Raw genomic sequence first — 18575 nt, 5'->3', positions numbered from 1 at the left:
TTTTTAGTAGAGATGTGGTTTCACCGTTAACCAGGATGGTCTCAATCTCCTGACCTCGTCGTGATCCATCCGCCTCGGCCTCCCAAAGTGCTGGGATTACAGGCAAGAGCCACCGCGTCAGGCCAAGGAATAGTGCAACATTTTTAAAGGAATAATGACATTACCCTGGTGACTATGTGAAGAACGTCTTGGGGAGAGCCAAAATGAATGAAGGGAGCTTGACGAGGTCATTAAAGTATGATGATGGAGGGAGGTGACCAAAAAACAGGATGTAAAAACATAAGCCACCTGTCCACTTCTTGATGCTGACTAAATCTTATTAGCTGAACAAATGGAACAACAACAACAATCAAAAAACCAAAAACCAGAATCAAAACAAAGAAGCAGGAAAAAAAAGAAAGAAACTGTCCTTACTAGTTTTGTTGTATATTAAATTTTAGTTGAGGTATAATTTATATAAAATAAAATGCACAGATTTTAGATGCACAGTTGTATGTGTTTTGATGAATTTATACATCTAGGTAACTGCCTGGGTAATTAAGACATGAAACATTACCATCACCCCAATACATTTGTCTTGCACCTCTTTCTATTCAATTCTTTCTACTTGGGCCTCTCATCTTTTTGACATGGTAAATTAGTTTCTCCTGTTCTAGGAATTCATAGAAATGGAATTATACAGCATGTATCCTTTGGCGTCTTTTTCTTCCACTCAACATAATGTTTTTGAAATACATCCATGTTGTATATATCTCACATTTGTTTCTTACTGCTGAAAAGTATTCTCTTGTATGAGAATCATCATAAACCATTACAATATGTGACCTTTTGTGTCTGATGTCTCTATTTTGTAGAGATGAGGAACCAAAAGAATTAAAATGGAAGCTTGGAGAATGAACTTCGGATTCTGAAGTGTCTAGAAGCAGTATATGTTCAGATCTTGGTAGCAGCCAAAATGAACTATTTTGGGGCCACTGGAGTGGTCTATAGGGTCCCTACCCCTGGGGCCTAAGTGGAGTTGGAATGAGGGTGCCTGATGATCTGTGTAAACTGTAGGATGGGCCTCATTTGGGGATGTGGGTAGTGTGTCCATATTTCCCTGAGAAGGATTGGTCTTGACTCTACCCTCAGTTTTTTTTTGTTTTTTTTTTTTTTTTAGACAGGGCCTTACTCTGTTGCCCAGGCTGGAGTGTAGTGGCATGATCACAGCTCACTGCAGCTTCAACTTCCCAGGCTTAAGTGATCCTCACATCTAAGCCTCCCGAGTAGCGGGAACTACAGGTGCCTATCACCACACCTGGCTATTTTTTGTAGTTTTTCATAGAGACAGGGTTTTGCCATGTTGCCCAGGTTGGTCCTGAATTCCTGATCCTTCTGCCTCAGCCCCACAAAGTGCTGGGATTACAGGAGTGAGCCACCGCACCCAGCCTCATTTTCAGATATTTGCTGTTATTGAGCTTCTTGTTTTTGCCAGATATGCTTGCATTTGGCTTTCTTGAGTTTTGCTCCAAGGTTTTTGAGCCAAACCTGCAGTACGTCTGGATGTATTTCCATTTTGGAGACCATATCTTTCTAAAGGCTGGGGTTTGGGTATGCGTTCTTATTGAGCAAGTTCAGATCTTCCAGTTTCTCAGTGAACATAGTTTGTTTCTTTTGTGAAGGCCTCTGGGGCTTGCCTTTGGGAAGATCCTCTGAGCCTAATCTAGATGTGTTCTTGTGTTCAGGTCCAGTTGTCTCAGGTATATACTGGGGAGTAGAATTACTAGATCATATGGTAACTCTATGTTCAACTATTTGAGGAACTCCCAAACTCTTCCAAAGCGGCTGCACTTTCATTTCTTTTCTTTTTTTTTTGGAGATGGAGTCTCGCTCTGTCGCCCGGGTTGGAGTGCAGTGGCCAGATCTCAGCTCACTGCAAGCTCCGCCTCCCGGGTTTACGCCATTCTCCTGCCTCAGCCTCCCGAGTAGCTGGGACTACAGGCGCCCACCACCTCGCCCGGCTAGTTTTTTTTTTTTTGTATTTTTTTTAGTAGAGACGGGGTTTCACCATGTTAGCCAGGATGGTCTCGATCTCCTGACCTCGTGATCCGCCCGTCTCGGCCTCCCAAAGTGCTGGGATTACAGGCTTGAGGCACCGCGCCCGGCCCAGCACTTTCATTTCTATGAGCAATGTATTAGAGTTCCAGTTTACCTTGTCCTCGTCGGTATCTTTTTTGATTCTAGCCATCCTAGTGGGTATTTTGTTGTATCTCACTCTGGTTTCTGTATGCATTTCCTTAATGACTGATGATGTTGAGCAGCGTTTCGTGTGCTTATTGGGCATTGGTATATTTTCTTTTCTTTTTTTTTTTTGAGACGGAGTCTCGCTCTGTCGCCCAGGCTGGAGTGCAGTGGCCGGATCTCAGCTCACTGCAAGCTCCGCCTCCCGGGTTCACGCCATTCTCCTGCCTCAGCCTCCCGAGTAGCTGGGACTACAGGCGCCCGCCACCTCGCCCGGCTAGTTTTTTGTATTTTTTAGTAGAGACGGGGTTTCACCGTGTTAGCCAGGATGGTCTCGATCTCCTGACCTTGTGATCCGCCCGTCTCGGCCTCCCAAAGTGCTGGGATTATAGGCTTGAGCCACCGCGCCCGGCCTCTTTTTTATTTTGAGATGAAGTCTTGCTCTGTTGCCCAGGCTGGAGTGCAGTGGCGCGATCTTGGCTCACTGCAAGCTCTGCCTCTGGGGTTTGCGCCATTCTCCTGCCTCAGCCTCCCTAGTAGCTGGGACTACAGGTGCCCGCCACCACGCCTGGCTAATCTTTTTTTTTTTTTTGTATTTTTAGTAGAGATGGGGTTTCTCTGTGTTAGCCAGGATGGTCTTGATCTCCTAACCTGGTGATCCACCCACCTCGGCCTCCCAAAGTGCTTGGGATTATAGACGTGAGCCACTGCACCTGGCTGGGCGTTTGTATATTTTCTTTGGAGAAATAACTGTTTACATCCTTTGCCCATTTTTAAATTGGATTGTCTTTTTATTGTTGAGTTGTAGGAGTTCTTATATGATTTGCCAGTACTTTCTCCTATTTTTTTGTGTGTGTTGTCTTTGCATTTTCTTGATATCTTTTGAAGCCCAAAAATGTTTGATGAAGTCCAGTTTATCTATTTCTTCTTTTGTTGCTTGTACTTTTGATGTCTTATCTCAGAAGCCATTGGTTGATCAAAAGTCATGACAATTTATGCCTGTGTTTTCTTCTCTGAATTTTGTAGTTTTAGCTCTTACATTGAGGTCTTTGATCCAGCTTGAGTTCATTTTTGCACATGGTCTGCATGGTGTGAGGAAGAGGTTTATCTTCATTCTTTTTTTTTTTTTTTTTTGAGGCGGGGCCTTGCTCTGTCGCCCAGGCTGGAGTGTAATGGCACAATCTCAGCTCACCGCAACCTCTTCCTCCCAGGCGGGATTGCAGGCGTGAGCCACCCAGCCTGGCCCATTTCTCCTTTTTCTAAAATAGGTCTTTGACCCTTCCCTATCTGTGGTTTTTTCTTTTTCTGTATCAGTTTAATGCAAATCTGAGTCTTTTAAAGTTTAATAGGTTTTTTTTTGAGACAAGTCTCGCTCTGTCGCCAGGCTGGAGTGCCCAGGCTGGAGTGCCCAAGCTGGAGTGCCAGGCTGGAGTGTTGGCTCACTGTAACCTCTGCATCCTGGGTTCAAGCAATTCTCCTAGCCTCAGCCTCCCAAGAAGCTGGGATTACAGGCACCTGCTACCATGCCCAGCTAAATTTTTTTTTTTTTGAGACAGGGTTTCACTCTCATTGCCCAGGCTGGAGTGTAGTAGTGCGATCTCGGCTCACTGCAACCTCTGCCTCCCAGGTTCAAGCGGTTCTCCTGCCTCAGCCTCCTGAGTCGCTGGGATTACAGGTGCCTGCCACCACGCCCAGCTAATTTTTTGTATTTTTTAGTAGAGACGGGGTTTCACTATGTTGGCCAGGCTGGTCTCGAGCTCCTGATCTCAGACAATCCACCTGCCTTGGCCTCCCAAAGTGCTAGGATTACAGGCGTGGCACACCACGCCTGGCCAATTTTTGTATTTTTAGTAGAAATGGGGTTTCACCATGTGAGTCATACTGGTCTCGAACTCCTGACCTCAGGTGATCCACCTGCCTCGGCCTCCCAAAGTGTTGGGATTACAAGCGTGAGCCACCGCGCCCAGCCTATCTTCATTCTTTTACACGTCAGTATCTGGTTGTAATAATAATGGTTGAAATATTGGTTGGAAAGACATATTATTTCCTTATTGAATTGTCTTGGCATCCTTGTCCAAATTCAGTTGTCCATGAATGTGTGTTTATTTCTATACTGTCAGCTCTGTTCTGTTGGTCTATATGTGTTAGTCTATTTTCACACTGCTAGAAAGAACTGCCCAAGACTGAGTAATTTATAAAGGAAAGAGGTTTAATTGACTCAAAGTTCTTCATGGCGGGAGAAGCCTCAGGAAACTTACCATCATGGCGGAAGGCAAAGGGGGAAGCAAGGTATGTCTTACATGGTGGCAGGTGAGAGACAGAGACAGAGAGGAAACTACCAAACACTTTATTGATTGACTGATTGATTGATTGAGACAGAGTCTTCCTCTGTCACCCAGGCTGGAGTGCAATGGCATGATCTCAGCTCACTGCAACCTCCAGCTCCCGGGTTTAAGTGATTCTCCTGCCTCAGCCTCCCGAATAGCTGGGATTATAGGCACCCACCACCACGCCCGGCTAATTTTTGTATTTTTAGTAGAGACAGGGTTTCACCATGTTGCCCAGGCTGGTCATGAACTCCTGAGCTCAGGTGATTCACCCACCTCGGCCTCCCAAACTGCTGGGATTACAGGCATGAACCACCGCACCTGGTCCAAACACTTCAAAAGTATCAGATCTCATGAGAACTTACTATCATGAGAACAGCATGGGGGAAACTGCCCCCAGGATCCTGTCACCACCAGGTCCCTCCCTTGACACATGGGGATTACAGTTGGAGATGAGATTTGGGTGGGGACCCAGCCAAACCATATCACTATATGTCTATGCTTATGCCAGTTGGACGTTGACTTTTGAAACCCAAGTTGCTTGGATGAGCAAGGACCCTGGGGGCAGAAGTGGTGTGTCTTGCGGGAATCCCCCTTTCCTCTGTAGGTTCAAGATTTATCCCAACACTTGACTTGGAAGTTCATTATTATCTAGTCAGTTCTTCCAGACTTCTAAGGTAATGCTTTATTCATTTATTTTATCCAGCATTTAAAAAATAGTTTTTAGGAGGAGTTAGTTCTAAAATCCTATCCCACCAGTATATAAAATAGAATTCAAGCCAAGTGTGGTGGCCCGAGTCTGTTGTCCCAACTACTCGGGAGGCTGAGGCGAGAGAATTACTCAAGGCCAGGAGTTCAAAACCAGCCTGGGTGATACAGCGAGTACTCATCTAAAAAAATAAATAAATACAAATAAATAAAAATGGAATAAAAAATTATTTATCTATAATTATGAAATTCAGGGCAATGTGTCCCTGAGAAGGTATCTTTAGGAAGTAGAGGAATCATTCATGGCATCTTTAGAAAAAGACTGTGCTGCTCACTGCTGCTTTTAAAGCCACATTTGTGACCGCTAATAAAAGCAGCTGTTGGTAATTGAGTACTTTATTCCGGTCCATCTAAGCTTTCTACTGGGGGCATTACATATACCCTTTGATGTCATGAACGCTACCAACCTTTAAATTATATTTATTTATTTATTTAGTTTTTGAGATGGAGTCTCTCTGTCACCCATGCTGGAGTGCAGTGGCGTAATCTTGGCTCACTGCAACCTCTGCCTCCTGGGTTCAAGCAATTCTCCTACCTCACCCCCCGCCCCCGAGTAGCTGGGACTACAGGCATGTGACACCACGCCTGGCTGATTTTTATATTTTTAGTAGAGTATTCTTGTTTTACAAATTAGGACGCTGCGAGGGTCAGAAGCTTGCCCGAGGACAGACAGCGATGATTAGTTGTCTTTGACTCGGCCTCAGACCCGACTGCAGCGCCGGGCTCTTCACCTCATAGGCACTCTTCTCTATGGGAACCCTCAGCGAGAGTATGGGTGTTCCAGGCCCCAGTGTCACAGTCTTCTGTAGTAAGAACTGGAAGGCTAAGCGGGGTGTTTTGCCTGCTCTCTTTCTCCCTGTCCCCCTTGTGGTGGGAACCTGAACCTCCTTACAGGGAGGAACTGTCTGGAGAGTCTTTTCAGATTGTTCTCACAGTTTGAGTGCAGGAACCACAGGGGAAGCATGTTTTAAGATTCTGATATCTGGAGTTCAACTCCAGAAAGTCCAGTGCACCAGACAGGGAGGGAGTTGTGCTTGGGACTCTGAAGGTCTGATGTGCTCCTTGGGAGGTCGGTTGCACTTGGTCTCGGACCACACTTTGAGACAAGCGGGTCCACAGGTTACATTGAAAGTAATTGGGTATTGTGGACTTGTTCTCTCCTCTTCTTTGTTTTTAAAGGGCAGCATGATACTTTTCTGGTGTGTGGGGAATGTCCCTTTATCTTTTAGTTCCCTAAAAAGGTGGAGACTTCAGTTACTTTTTTTTTTTTTTTTTTTTTTTTATGAGACAGAGTCTCGCTCTGTCTCCCAGGCTGGAGTGCAGTGGCCGGATCTCAGCTCACTGCAAGCTCCGCCTCCCGGGTTTACGCCATTCTCCTGCCTCAGCCTCCCGAGTAGCTGGGACTACAGGCGCCCGCCACCTCGCCCGGCTAGTTTTTTAAATTTTTTTAGTAGAGACGGGGTTTCACCGTGTTAGCCAGGATGGTCTCGATCTCCTGACCTCGTGATCCGCCCGTCTCGGCCTCCCAAAGTGCTGGGATTACAGGCTTGAGCCACCGCGCCCGGCCGACTTCAGTTACTTTTAAATGAGAGAGTTATATTTAGTGTTTTGTAAGCACTGTTGTCAGGTAGAGATGAGAATGTTTGATTCAAAACAACTCTGATATTAATAAAATGTAGTATCCAGTAATTTGTTATTAATGACTATAATTTAGTGATAGGAGCCTCAACAGAAAAATAAAGTATCTGGTTATTTTAGAGAAGAAAAATCTCAACCTGTCTTTTCCCATCGCCTCCCTCTCCTGCTTTTTCTCAGATTGTCAAGTGGTCAGACTGTTGTTTGCCATTAGCTTGCAGACCTGGGGATCCTTATCGGCTAATTGCTGAAGCAAGTGTGGACAACTTCAGCAAGCTGGGGGTGGCATTCATGGAAGATAGACTCCACATGGATAATGGACTGGTACCCCAAAAGATTATGTGTAAGTAACTTTAGAAAATGTTTTTATTGGCCAAGCATAGTGGCTTATGCCTGTAATCCCAGCACTTTGGAAGGCCGAGGCAGGAGGATCGCTTGGAGCCCAGGAGCTTGAGACCAGCCTGGGCAACATAGACACCCGTCTCCAAACAAACAAACAAACAAAAAATTAGCTGGGTGTGGTGGTGCATGCCTGTGGTCCCGGGTTCTTGGGAGGCTGAGATGGGAGGATCACTTGAGTTGGGAGGTTGAGGCTACCGTAAGCCATGATCATGCCACTGCATTCCCATGTGGGTGACAAAGTGAGGCCCTGCTTTTATCATAGTGGGACACTATAGGTTATTAGCTTAAGGACTGTTGAGCACTCTTACTGGTATGACGTGAGGGCTATGCTTAGTTTCAGTGTAATTCAGTCAACAGGTTTGATTTTACTATAATAATATACAATTCATGCACGTGTCAAGATTTTTTTGGGGGGCTGCAGGGTACATTTTTAGTGCTTATTAAATTTCTTAAACAAGAATGTTTCATGACTGCATTGCTCATGAGGTGGCATTCAAATTCAGAACCCATATAATATTTATTCCACATAGTTTAATACAGTATAACTAGTGTCTGGACTACAGTTCTGACTGAGTGGGAAGCATAGCTAGTGTTACTATGAAGTTCTAAATCAAACAGCTTTTTACTGAAAATATATGTATCACAATTTTTTGGGACAAATCGTTTTTCAGGAAACACAAACTGTTCTTCCTTAATTAGACTTAAAAGCAGGCTTTTTATGTCTATGAATGTCTTCTTTCATCTCATGGGCAAATAAATGTCGCTTATCAGCTCTGGAAGTTCATGTAAATCCCTTAATATCCAGAATCACCTCGTACATGTCTCCACTACCATATCTGACACGTAGCAAGTGCTTGATAAATGTTTTTGAATTAGTGATTGTCAACTTATGTTCCAGTCCTGAGACAAGATACTGGGAAGAATCTTCTCCCATTGATCCTATGGCATGTCCTGAGAGTGACATTTCACTGGGGCGTGCTGGGGTGGACTCTAGATATGTGTCCTTTTTTATTGCTCAGTTTCATTATTGTAAAGGAGAGTAACACCCAAGAAATAGACTCTGTGAGTAAGGAGGCAAAAGCACCTCTCTGAATCTCACTTTCCTCACCATTCCGTAAGAGGGTCTTAGGTTCTCCCATAGGTGTAAAAGCTGTTGGGCAAACTGCTGATTTCACTTGGGGTCTTTAGGTAGGAACAGTTAGTGTTTCCAAAGGATGCCCCCGGATTGAGGGGGGATGCAGGTGGGAGCCGTGCCAGTGGCTGTCCTGGAATGTAAGTCCCAGAATGCAGAGAGGGTCATGAGATTCTTCAGATGAGCTACGTGTCACACAAGAAGTGTTGATTAATTCTCTCCCTCTCTCCTGTTTGTGCCTTAGCGGTGCGCTTGCAGAACTCCACTCTGAAGGAAGTTAAGGATCAGGCCTCAAACAAGCAAGCCCAGATCCTAGAGCCGAAGCCTGAACCTTCTCTTGAGATTAAGCCTGAGCAGGACGGTATGGAGCACGTTGGCAGAGATGACCCAAAGGCTCTTGGTGAAGAACCCAAACAAAGGAGAGGCAGTGCCTCTGGGAGTGAGCCTGCTGGGGACAGTGACAGGGGAGGGGGCCCCATTGAGCATTATCACCTCCATCTGTCTAGTTGCCACGAGTGTCTGGAACTTGAGAACAGCACCATTGAGTCAGTCAAGTTTGCATCTGCCGAGAACATTCCAGACCTTCCCTACGATTATAGCAGCAGTTTGGAGAGTGTTGCTGATGAGACCTCCCCTGCAAGAGAAGGGAGAAGAGTCAACCCCACAGGAAAGGCACCTAACATCCTCCTCTATGTGGGCTCCAACTCCCAGGAAGCCCTCGGCCGGTTCCACGAGGTCCGGTCCGTGCTGGCTGACTGTGTGGACATTGACAGTTACGTTCTCTACCACTTGCTGGAGGACAGTGCTCTCAGAGACCCGTGGATGGACAACTGTCTGCTGTTGGTCATTGCTACCAGGGAGTCCATTCCTGAAGACCTGTACCAGAAGTTCATGGCCTATCTTTCTCAGGGAGGGAAGGTGTTGGGCCTGTCTTCGTCCTTCACCTTTGGTGGCTTTCAGGTGACAAGCAAGGATGCACTGCGGAAGACAGTCCAGAACCTGGTTTTCTCCAAGGCTGATCAGAGCGAGGTGAAGCTCAGCGTCTTGAGCAGTGGCTGCAGGTACCAGGAAGGCCCCGTCCGGCTCAGCCCCGGCGGGCTCCAGGGCCACCTGGAGAATGATGACAAGGACAGGATGATTGTGCATGTGCCTTTTGGAACTCGCGGGGGAGAAGCTGTTCTTTGCCAGGTACTCAGGGCAGCATGGATTTGGTGATCTTTGGGTATCTGTGGGTATCTTTGAGAGGGAATATGTCTTTTAAAGCTACACGCTTAAAAGTTTCAGGAGCTCGTGTGCTGTGTGCTGTTTTTGACTGTTGCCTGGGAGTTTTGCTGATAGTGAGCAGAAAGTTGAGTTTAGTTTAGGGCTTTCTTGAATACCCTGATTAACCAAAAGACTTGTGAGGGAGGAACAAGACAGGTGTCCGGGTTAAATGAGCTTGCTGGTTAACTCAGGCTTAGTCAGAAAATTCTTGTTTTGTTCTTTACTAGTAATGATCTTTCTCAAATACATTGGTCTGCTTTCTTGCCTTAGAGCACTCCTTGGTTAATATAATTGATCCTTTATTTAATGTAGGAAGTTGAAACCATCAGGGTAGTGATTCTAGACGTCAGTGACCGCTGCGATGAAATACTGTAGTTGATTGCCAAGGTAGTTTGTGTTAAAAACATCTTCAGCGTCCCAATTCCTTTCTTATGTTTTGTCACTCTTCCAAGTGCTGAAGAAAAACTTGAAATAAGAGAATATTGAAGGTACTGAGATTTGTGGCATACTAATACATAGGTAGGGGAAAAGTGGAAAGAGGATGAAAGGAAAATGCTAATTTGTTTTCTTGCTTAGGAGATCCTTTGGCTCTTTTTTTTTTTTTCCTTTTATTCCATCTTCTTTTCCTTTTAGCTTTTGTTTGTTTAAGCAAACGGTAGCGGATGGACTATTTCAGAATTCCTTATCATTGACTCCAAATCTTTTAATCCTTAGGGGAAAAGGTTTTCATTAGAGTTAGACGAACGTTCACTTGTCCTTAAGGATTTAATGCTCTAAGGAGAAATTAAGCAGATGTAGATATTTTGTCCAGGAGAGTTCCCAAGATAAGTGTAATTGATTTTGTTTTATTATAGGGATCTTTTTACTGAGTTAGAGAATTGTTTCTTTTTTGTTTTGTTTTCATTTTGTAATGCCTTGTCTTTTTCCAGTTCTCCTGGAAGCTAAGTTTCTTGAATTTTCTGACCAAACATTTTTTCCAGGGAGTATATATTTGTTTCTTTACTGCACCTACATTTTAAGCAGAGATGCTTAAAATTAAGGAATTCAGACATTAGGACAGATGAACGCATACAACCCAAGCAGGTTTCCTGCAGTGCTGCAGACCACATGAATTAGCATTTGGAGGCGTAATAAATGTTCCTCTTATCTTTTTCTCTGCAAATATGGTAACTATAGTAACTGCATATTCTCAGAAAATCCACTTAAAAACCCAACTTCCTAGAGCCATATTTCAGTTTTGAAGAGTGAATTTTACCACCCCTGAGCACAGACTTGTACTAGAAAATTGATCTGGCACTGTTGTGATTCATTTCTCTGAGTTACATAGCAAATCTGCTTGCTGCACCATTTAAATTGACCCCATTACTATCATAAAATTTGATACTGCAGTGTATTGCCCTAGGAAAAAAAGGCAATATGATGCAGCTTCACAAATCAGATTCAGAGGATTAGAATGTCATTTTTGATTTTAAATGACTTCCAGTCTTCTGTGTGACAGGGTCACAGTTTTCTCCACAGGCCTGTGTCTCTGTGATACCTTACTGAGATCAAAAAATAAATATTATCACAGGCTGGTTAGTTTCCTCTTTCCCTGTTCAATTTCATAGTCTTCACTTTTGTAATAAATCTAGTAATGATGTAACCCAATAAGAGGAGGTAAAGTATTTCAAGGGCAGAACACAGCTGCACCCTAGGCACTGGTGTCCCAGCCAAGTAAGCTACAGATTTGATGCCTTTGCCATTCATAATAATAAAGAAAGAGAGGAAATGTTTGTATTTTCGCTGTACTGATCAAGTTTGCAGGGAAAACTTGAGGCTGTGGATTAATGCTGACATTTGACTGTCAAATAGACCAGGAGTTTGCCATAAAGTTGTCCACAGAAAATCTCTAAAATGGATTTTAAAAGATTTTGTTTTCTTGTTTAGCTTAGCACATGGCAGCAGTGGGTCGCCTTTGATGGCAGAGTTTCTCAACCATGGCACTATTGACATTTTGGGTCAGATAATTCTTCGTGGTGAGAAACAGTCCTGTGCATTTTCGGCTGCGGAGAAGCATCCCTGGTCTCTCCCCACTAGATGCCAGTATCACCCTCTCCCTGCATTTGTGGCTGGAGACATTTTTTAAGTTCTGGTTTTCGGTCCAACTAAAAAGTCTTATTTTTACAGGAAGGCCAAGTTACAGAAATAGACCTGTCATTATGGTAACAGGATTACACCCAGAGGATGAGACTCTAGTCCAGTACCTCTGTGGACAAGGAGTACAAATCTGCCACCCACACACTCTGGCGTGCCATTTCTCCCTGCTCATTGGGAGCGTAGAACCAGAGGTGGCCTCTTTTCTGGTTTCCATTGTAGAAGCACCTACATCTTGAAACCATAAGACAGTGAAACCAAGCAGTTCTCAGGGTTTCAGCAGCCGTCTTCCTCCTTGTCTCTGGGAACTCCTCCCGCTTGTAGCGCCATTCTGTTTTCCATCCTGGCATTGTTCTCATGTGAAAATGAGTTAATATAATTCACTGCATGTGCGTCTTGGCTACTCTGTGTATTTGCCCTGACCAGCAAGTCCACATGCATTCATTCGAGCACCTCCCTCATCCCTTCGGCTCTGGTGGGAACAGAACTTGACTTACTTCATTTCTGCCACCTGTAAGGGTTAATCTCTGGAATAGCCATGTGCTCAAGTGAATTAAACGGGTCCTGCCACTGTGCTGTTAGTCTACATTGGCATAACTTTGTCCACCATAGGGGAGAGGTGCACATTTAAGGTAGAAGCGCACTGAGTAGGATACGGATTTTTTATTTTTATTTTTTTTGAGATGGAGTTTCATTCTTATTGCCCAGGCTGGAGTGCAGTGGCACATCTCGGCTCACTGCAACCTCTGCCTCCTGGGTTCAAGTGATTCTCCTGCCTCAGCCTCCCAAGTAGCTGGGATTACAAGCATGCGCCACCAGGCCCGTCTATTTTTTTTTGTATTTTTAGTAGAGATGGGGTTTCACCATGTTGGTCAGGCTGGTTTCGAAATCCTGACCTCAGGTGAGGATACGGATTCTTCAGAGGGTTTTGCTTTTCTGCCTCTTCCCCTCTCCCGGGCTATCTAGAAACAGGCCCACCTGACCTGTTGCCCCCGATCGGCGTGCTTGGTCTTAGAGGAAGCAGCCAGCCTGCAGCCAGCCAGCTGTGGTTTGGGGACCATGTTGGACGGTGTCCTGCAGACCTTTTCTGATTGGCCTCAACCTTTCTTTTTTGAGCCAGAGTCTCACTCTGTCACCCAGGCTGGAGTACACTGGCACGATCTCAGCTCACTGTAACCTCCACCTCCCAGGTTCAAGTGATTCTTGTGCCTCAGCCTCTCAAGTAACTGGGATTACAGGCATGCGCCACCACACCTAGCTGATTTTTGTCTTAATTTTAGTGGCAATGAGGTTTCACCATGTTGGCTGGCCGATCTCAAACTCCTGGCCTCAAGTGATCCTCCCGCCTCGGCCTGCCAAAGTGCTGGGATTATAGGGGTGAGCCACCACACTCAGCCAGGCCTCAACTTTTAACATTTGGTTAGTATATTTGGCTTGGTTAAGGTGTGGGTGGGAACTGAGAGATTTTAAGTCGCCTGAAAGCTGGCACTATGCTTTTTATTTTCATAATACTTCTATAGTATCAGGCTAGAAGCTTTGCATACAGTAGGCAAAGCTGAAACAAAATAAGTCAGACGAGCTCAGTTTGCTTTTCTGGGTACTCAGTGTTCTGGCAACCTCCAGGCTCCAATGCTCATTTAAAATCTGATCTCAGGGGAGCTAGAGGTTCCAGTAAGTTCCTTCATCCCAAGACAGAGGCTGTTGATAGGTGGAGATATTTTAAGTTTTAACTAGACAACAAAGCCTGAAGTAACTAGGTGAAGTTCCAAATCTTAAAATTCAATCAGGGGAAGGAGGGTGGGAGGAAAGGCCTTTCTGGTGTCCAAGAAATCCTACTCCTCCCTCAGTAAGTCCTCACTTAAAGCTGTTGATCGGTTCTTGGAAACTGCACACTTAAGTGAAATGACATACACTGAAACCAATGTTACCACAGGCTAATTGATAGAAACAAGAAGTCAGTTCCCATGGCGTATTTCTGGTCACAAAGACATCACCAGACTTCTAAATAAAGGACAAAACACTGAAACATTGAAATACATATGAGTTATATGTACATTTAAGAAAGATTAATAAAAACACAAGATAATTATTTACCTAATTATTTCAGTTCAGCATGGTGGGTGGCCGCGTGGCTGGAGCTCAGCCTGGAAGCTCAGGGCACTGGTTGGGGAGCCAGCCCTGACCGGGATGCCCACCCATCGCAGGGCACACTCACACCTGCACTCACACTTGCTCAGACCAGGACCATGTAGACGCATCAGTTCACCTAATGTGCACAGCTTGGGGATGTGGGGGGAAAATGGAGAATCTGGAGAAAACCGGGGCAGACATGGGGAGAGTTTGCAGACCCACAGAGGGTGGCCCCGGCTGGGAAGTGATTTCTTTTTCCCCTCATCAACATCATAACAAAATGATTTTGAGTGAAACAACATTATTCAAGGACCTGATGTTTTGAATTCCTGCAAACTCTCTCTCTCTTTTTTTTTTTAAATGGTCGCACTCTGTTGCCCAGGCTGGAGTGCAGTGGCACGATCATGGCTCACTGCAGCCTCAACCTCCTGAGTTCAAGGGATCCTCCCAGCTCAGCCTCCCAAGTAGTTGGGACTACAGGTGCACCACCCACGCCTGGCTAATTTTTGTATTTTTTGTAGAGACAGGGTCTCACTGTGTTGCCCAGGCTGGTCTGAAACTCCTAGGCTCAAGCAATCCTACCATCTCGGCCTTCCAAAGTGTCGGGATTACAGGTGTGAGCCACTATGCCCAGCCTTCTGCAAACTCTCTTAAAATGATGAATAAGGCTGCTCTCTTCCCAGGTATGGTTTTCCATTTATGGCTAGTAGGCCAAATGGAAGTTTCCAGCGTGAGCCATTTGCCTCCCTGAGCTCACTAGCAATTAGGTTTTCAGCACAGCTGTCTTTCTAGGTTGTTTTTTTTTTTTTTAAATGGAGTTTTTGCTCTTGTTCCCCAGTTTGGAGTACAATGGCATGATCTCAGCTCACCGCAACTTCCGCCTCCCGGGTTCAAGCCATTCTTCTGCCTCAGCCTCCTGAGTAGCTGGGATTACAGGCACATGCAACTACGCCTGACTACATTTGTATTTTTAGTAGAGACAGGGTTTCTCCATGTGGATCAGGCTGGTCTTGAACTCCTGACCTCAGGTGATCCGCCTGCCTTGGCCTCCCAAAGTGCTGGGATTACAGGCATGAGCCACTGTGCCCGGCCCTAACTATTTTATTCCTATAACCAAGTTAAGTGACTTGCGGAAGGTCATATGACTGATGAGTGTGGAACATGGAGAGAGATGATGACTGTCTAGGGTCATTTCCACCATGGCCTCTCTGCCTGACAACCAGGATTTGAACAGGCTCTTTGGAATCATTTTCTTGTTGGCCATGAGTTTCCAGATATTCAGCTTCAGAGTTTGTATGCTATTGATATTGATAATTAGAAAAATTCAGGTTCAAGTTTTCTCTATTGGGTTATACTGTGTCCCTTAATTTTCAGAGGAGAGCAAAGCTATGAGCTATCCAGGTATGATGTGCTCACTTGGAGAAGAAAACTGGTAAAGAAATTTTTTGGCCGGGTGCGGTGGCTTATACCTGTAATCCCAGCACTTTGGGAGGCTGAGGCGGAAGGATCGCTTGAGCCCAGGAGTTCAAGACCGGCCTGGGCAACATAATGAGATCCTGTCTCTAAATTTTAAAAAAAGGAAAGAAAAGAAAAAAGAAACTGTTTTCTTATTGCCTGTGTGTGCCCCCCGTTTATATAGTGCTATGTTTTCCCTTCAGGTGCACTTGGAACTACCTCCGAGCTCCGACATAGTGCAAGCTCCAGAAGATTTTAACTTGCTTAAGTCAAGCAATTTTAGAAGATACGAAGTCCTTAGAGAGATTCTGACAACCCTTGGCCTCAGCTGTGACATGAAACAAGTTCCTGCCTTAACTCCTCTTTACTTGCTGTCAGCTGTGGAGGTGAGTTGTGGGCTCAGCGGGCAGAGCGCACCACGACGTGGCCCTCTTCACAGTGGCGACCCGTTGCCTTAACTGTTTTATTTTGGTTGGTTTTGATTTTTCATTTCTGTTTTGACTTCGGGTTTGGAAATCATCTTCAAGATGTGCACATACTCATTTTGTCGGGGGAGGGTTATGTATAAGGGAGGGATGACTGGTAGAGTTTAGAAAGGTGTTAAGTCTGTAGGTGTGGCCCTTTCCGCGTTGGGGGGAAGAGGGTCCCTGTGTCAAGAGTATATTCAGAAACTGTAATTGTATTCATTTGGGATTGAAAGCATTTGATTTGGGCTGCTTTCAGCAAATCTTTGGAACAATGACATTTGTGCTAATGTCTGCCATCTTGTGGCAACAGCGCTCTGGGTTTCACGTCTGTGAGTCGTGTCTAACAGGAAAATGCCCACGGAACTGGGAATGTGGTCGGCAATTCTCGTGGCCAGTGCCTGCACTTGCTGCCTGTGATTGATACCTGGTTTTGGGCAGGTTGCCAGATTCTCCAGGTGTGTGTTCTTGCTAATCCCCCTGCTCGGCCATGCTGTCAGTTTCATAGTCATTGTGACAAATTATTTTGTCTATTTCTGTTGTCTTCTCTGAACAGACAAATTTGTGAGTTTGGTGACATAACCACGTAGTTTCTGCAAACATCCAATAGTCTAGGTGACTTTAAACACTAAACTTACCTACTTTTCTCTTGAAACGAACAAATTATACCTCTCATCCCAACATTTTTTAAAAAGGAGGCACTTTCTTTTGTGTTACACTGTGTCCCTTAGTTTTTGGAGGAGAGCAGAGCTGTGAGCTATCTGGGTGTGATGGGCTCACTTGGAGAAGACAGATAGAAAATCTGAGAGCACTGCCACTCCCCTAGACCTTCTCTGTCAGTGTTTTCCTGGGGATGGAGGGCTGGGGCTGGCTACCTTAGCGAGTGCCTGCTCTGAGGCTCCCAGCTGGGGAAGTCAGGGAGTGAGGTGGCTTGGCCTTGCCCTTGGCACAGCTCCTTGCCCTTTCTCAGAGTTCAGATCATGCTGGTCTTCGAACTTGACCTCCAGACTCTTGGACAGAGCAGTGGATAGGAAGAGTGACCCCGCCCCCGGTTATTCTCCTGTGAGTGGAAGTTTGGAACTCTTGGCATTTCTGGTGTATTTAGGATGAGTATAACCTAAAATACCCAAGTCGGGGCTTTGTGTCATGGGTCTGCTTATATTCAAGCACACAACAGATGCTTCACGTTTTTGTCCTTCTGGTTTTTTAAACAGCCTGGGGCAGTGGGAGGTGATACATTTTCACCTGTTCATTGATCAATTAAGGGAGTATTCATTTCCCCCTTCACAAACTTTGGGAATGAAATGCTTGAACGTGATTAAAGCAAATATTTGCTCTGTATACACATACATGGACACTCCCTACTAAGCCCCTTATTACATAATAACTTTGGAAAATAATTATTTTCAGAAATGTTCACTTCCTATTGTGGGCCCTCCACTTGGCCTTGTTGATTTTCTTGAATATCTGTACTGTGGACTACTTTCCTCTCAGCTACTTATTTCTGACTGAATTCTGCTTTACTTTGGCAGCCTAAGGAATGGAATGAGTATGTGTATGTTGTACATATCCTCATTTCTTAATGTTTATTTTTAGTTTTTGAGGCGGGGTCTTGCTCCGTTGCCCAGGCTGGAGTGTAGTGGTGCAGTCACGGCTCACTGCAGCCTCAACCTCCCAAGCTCAAGCGATCCTCCCACCTCAGCCCCCCGAGTAGCTGGGACTACAGGTGTGTGTCACCATGCCTGGCTAATTTTTAATACTTTTTGTGGAGACAGGGTTTTGCCATGTTGGCCAGGCTCGTCTTGAACTCCAGAGTTCAAGCAATCTGCCTGCCTTGGCTTTCCAAAATGTTGGGATTACAGTCATGGCATGCCCGGCCTCTTAATGTTTATTAACTCTGCTTAGGTGTCCTTGAATCTGCTAGAGAAGGAAATGGCAGAATTCAAAGTTTTATATGATGTCTTCTTGGAATATAAGTTCTCTAAAGGATTATGGTGCAAATGAATTTGAAGGTGGATATGCACTGCCTGAGATGGTCTTTCCAGAGGCAGCTGAATTCCTCCTGTGCCTAGGCACTGGGCTATGGGTCAGTATTTATAGATCTGGACCACAGAGACTGGGAATGGAATTGGGTTTGTACTTTATATTTGGTTTTCTTTCCAGCATCCCTACTTAACAGATCTCAGTCATCCCCATGGAATTATGTTCCGTGGAGAGGATCTTGGCACCCAGTCATCTGCTAAATCCTGCCTGTCCATTAGGCTCATCGCCTGCCTTAGGGATTGGATGCCTGGGCTGGCTTTCTGCTTCCTGTGCCCTGCAAGATACTCTGTTGCCAGGAATCAAAGATCTCTTACCACAGGGTGTCGCTGCTGAGCTAGGCTGCCTGGCATACAGGCCCCTAGAACTATAAAGTTGTTCTTCAGAGATTTAATTTTTTTCTCTCTATATCAGTTTCACATAGTATAGTTTTATAGCTTTCCATTATATTGGTGGCACTTTCTTTTGGGTCTGCAGAAATCGTTTCAATGTCCCAGTTAATAATATTCATCTTTCATTCAACATTTACTGTGTCCTAGGTACTATTATAGTATGGGATATGAAAGAACAAAATAAATACGCTAGTTATCTAAATAGTTTTACTGC

At 45.0% G+C, this 18575-nt stretch overlaps 1 protein-coding gene across 6 annotated transcripts in view; it reads left to right on the top strand.

Moving 5' to 3' along the window:
- HLCS (holocarboxylase synthetase) overlaps positions 1 to 18575 on the top strand; it is a 261748-nt gene that overhangs the window by 51579 nt on the left and 191594 nt on the right. For 5 of the 6 annotated variants that reach the window (XM_017894636.1, XM_017894630.1, XM_017894632.1 and 2 more), the window contains 3 exons: positions 7131 to 7293; positions 8729 to 9672; positions 15669 to 15851. In XM_017894636.1, coding sequence (XP_017750125.1) covers positions 7242 to 7293; positions 8729 to 9672; positions 15669 to 15851 — 1179 coding nt within the window. In that variant the 5' untranslated portion in view covers positions 7131 to 7241. The remainder of the gene's footprint in view (positions 1 to 7130; positions 7294 to 8728; positions 9673 to 15668; positions 15852 to 18575) is intronic. The other variant, XM_017894635.1, reaches the window with a different exon arrangement.

This window comes from Rhinopithecus bieti, unplaced genomic scaffold (assembly GCF_001698545.2).
Source record: "Rhinopithecus bieti isolate Rb0 unplaced genomic scaffold, ASM169854v2 scaffold_25394, whole genome shotgun sequence".
Lineage (NCBI taxonomy): Eukaryota > Metazoa > Chordata > Mammalia > Primates > Cercopithecidae > Rhinopithecus > Rhinopithecus bieti.
The sequence above is the reverse complement of the archived record's forward strand: the minus strand, read 5'-3'. Positions and strand labels throughout refer to the sequence as shown.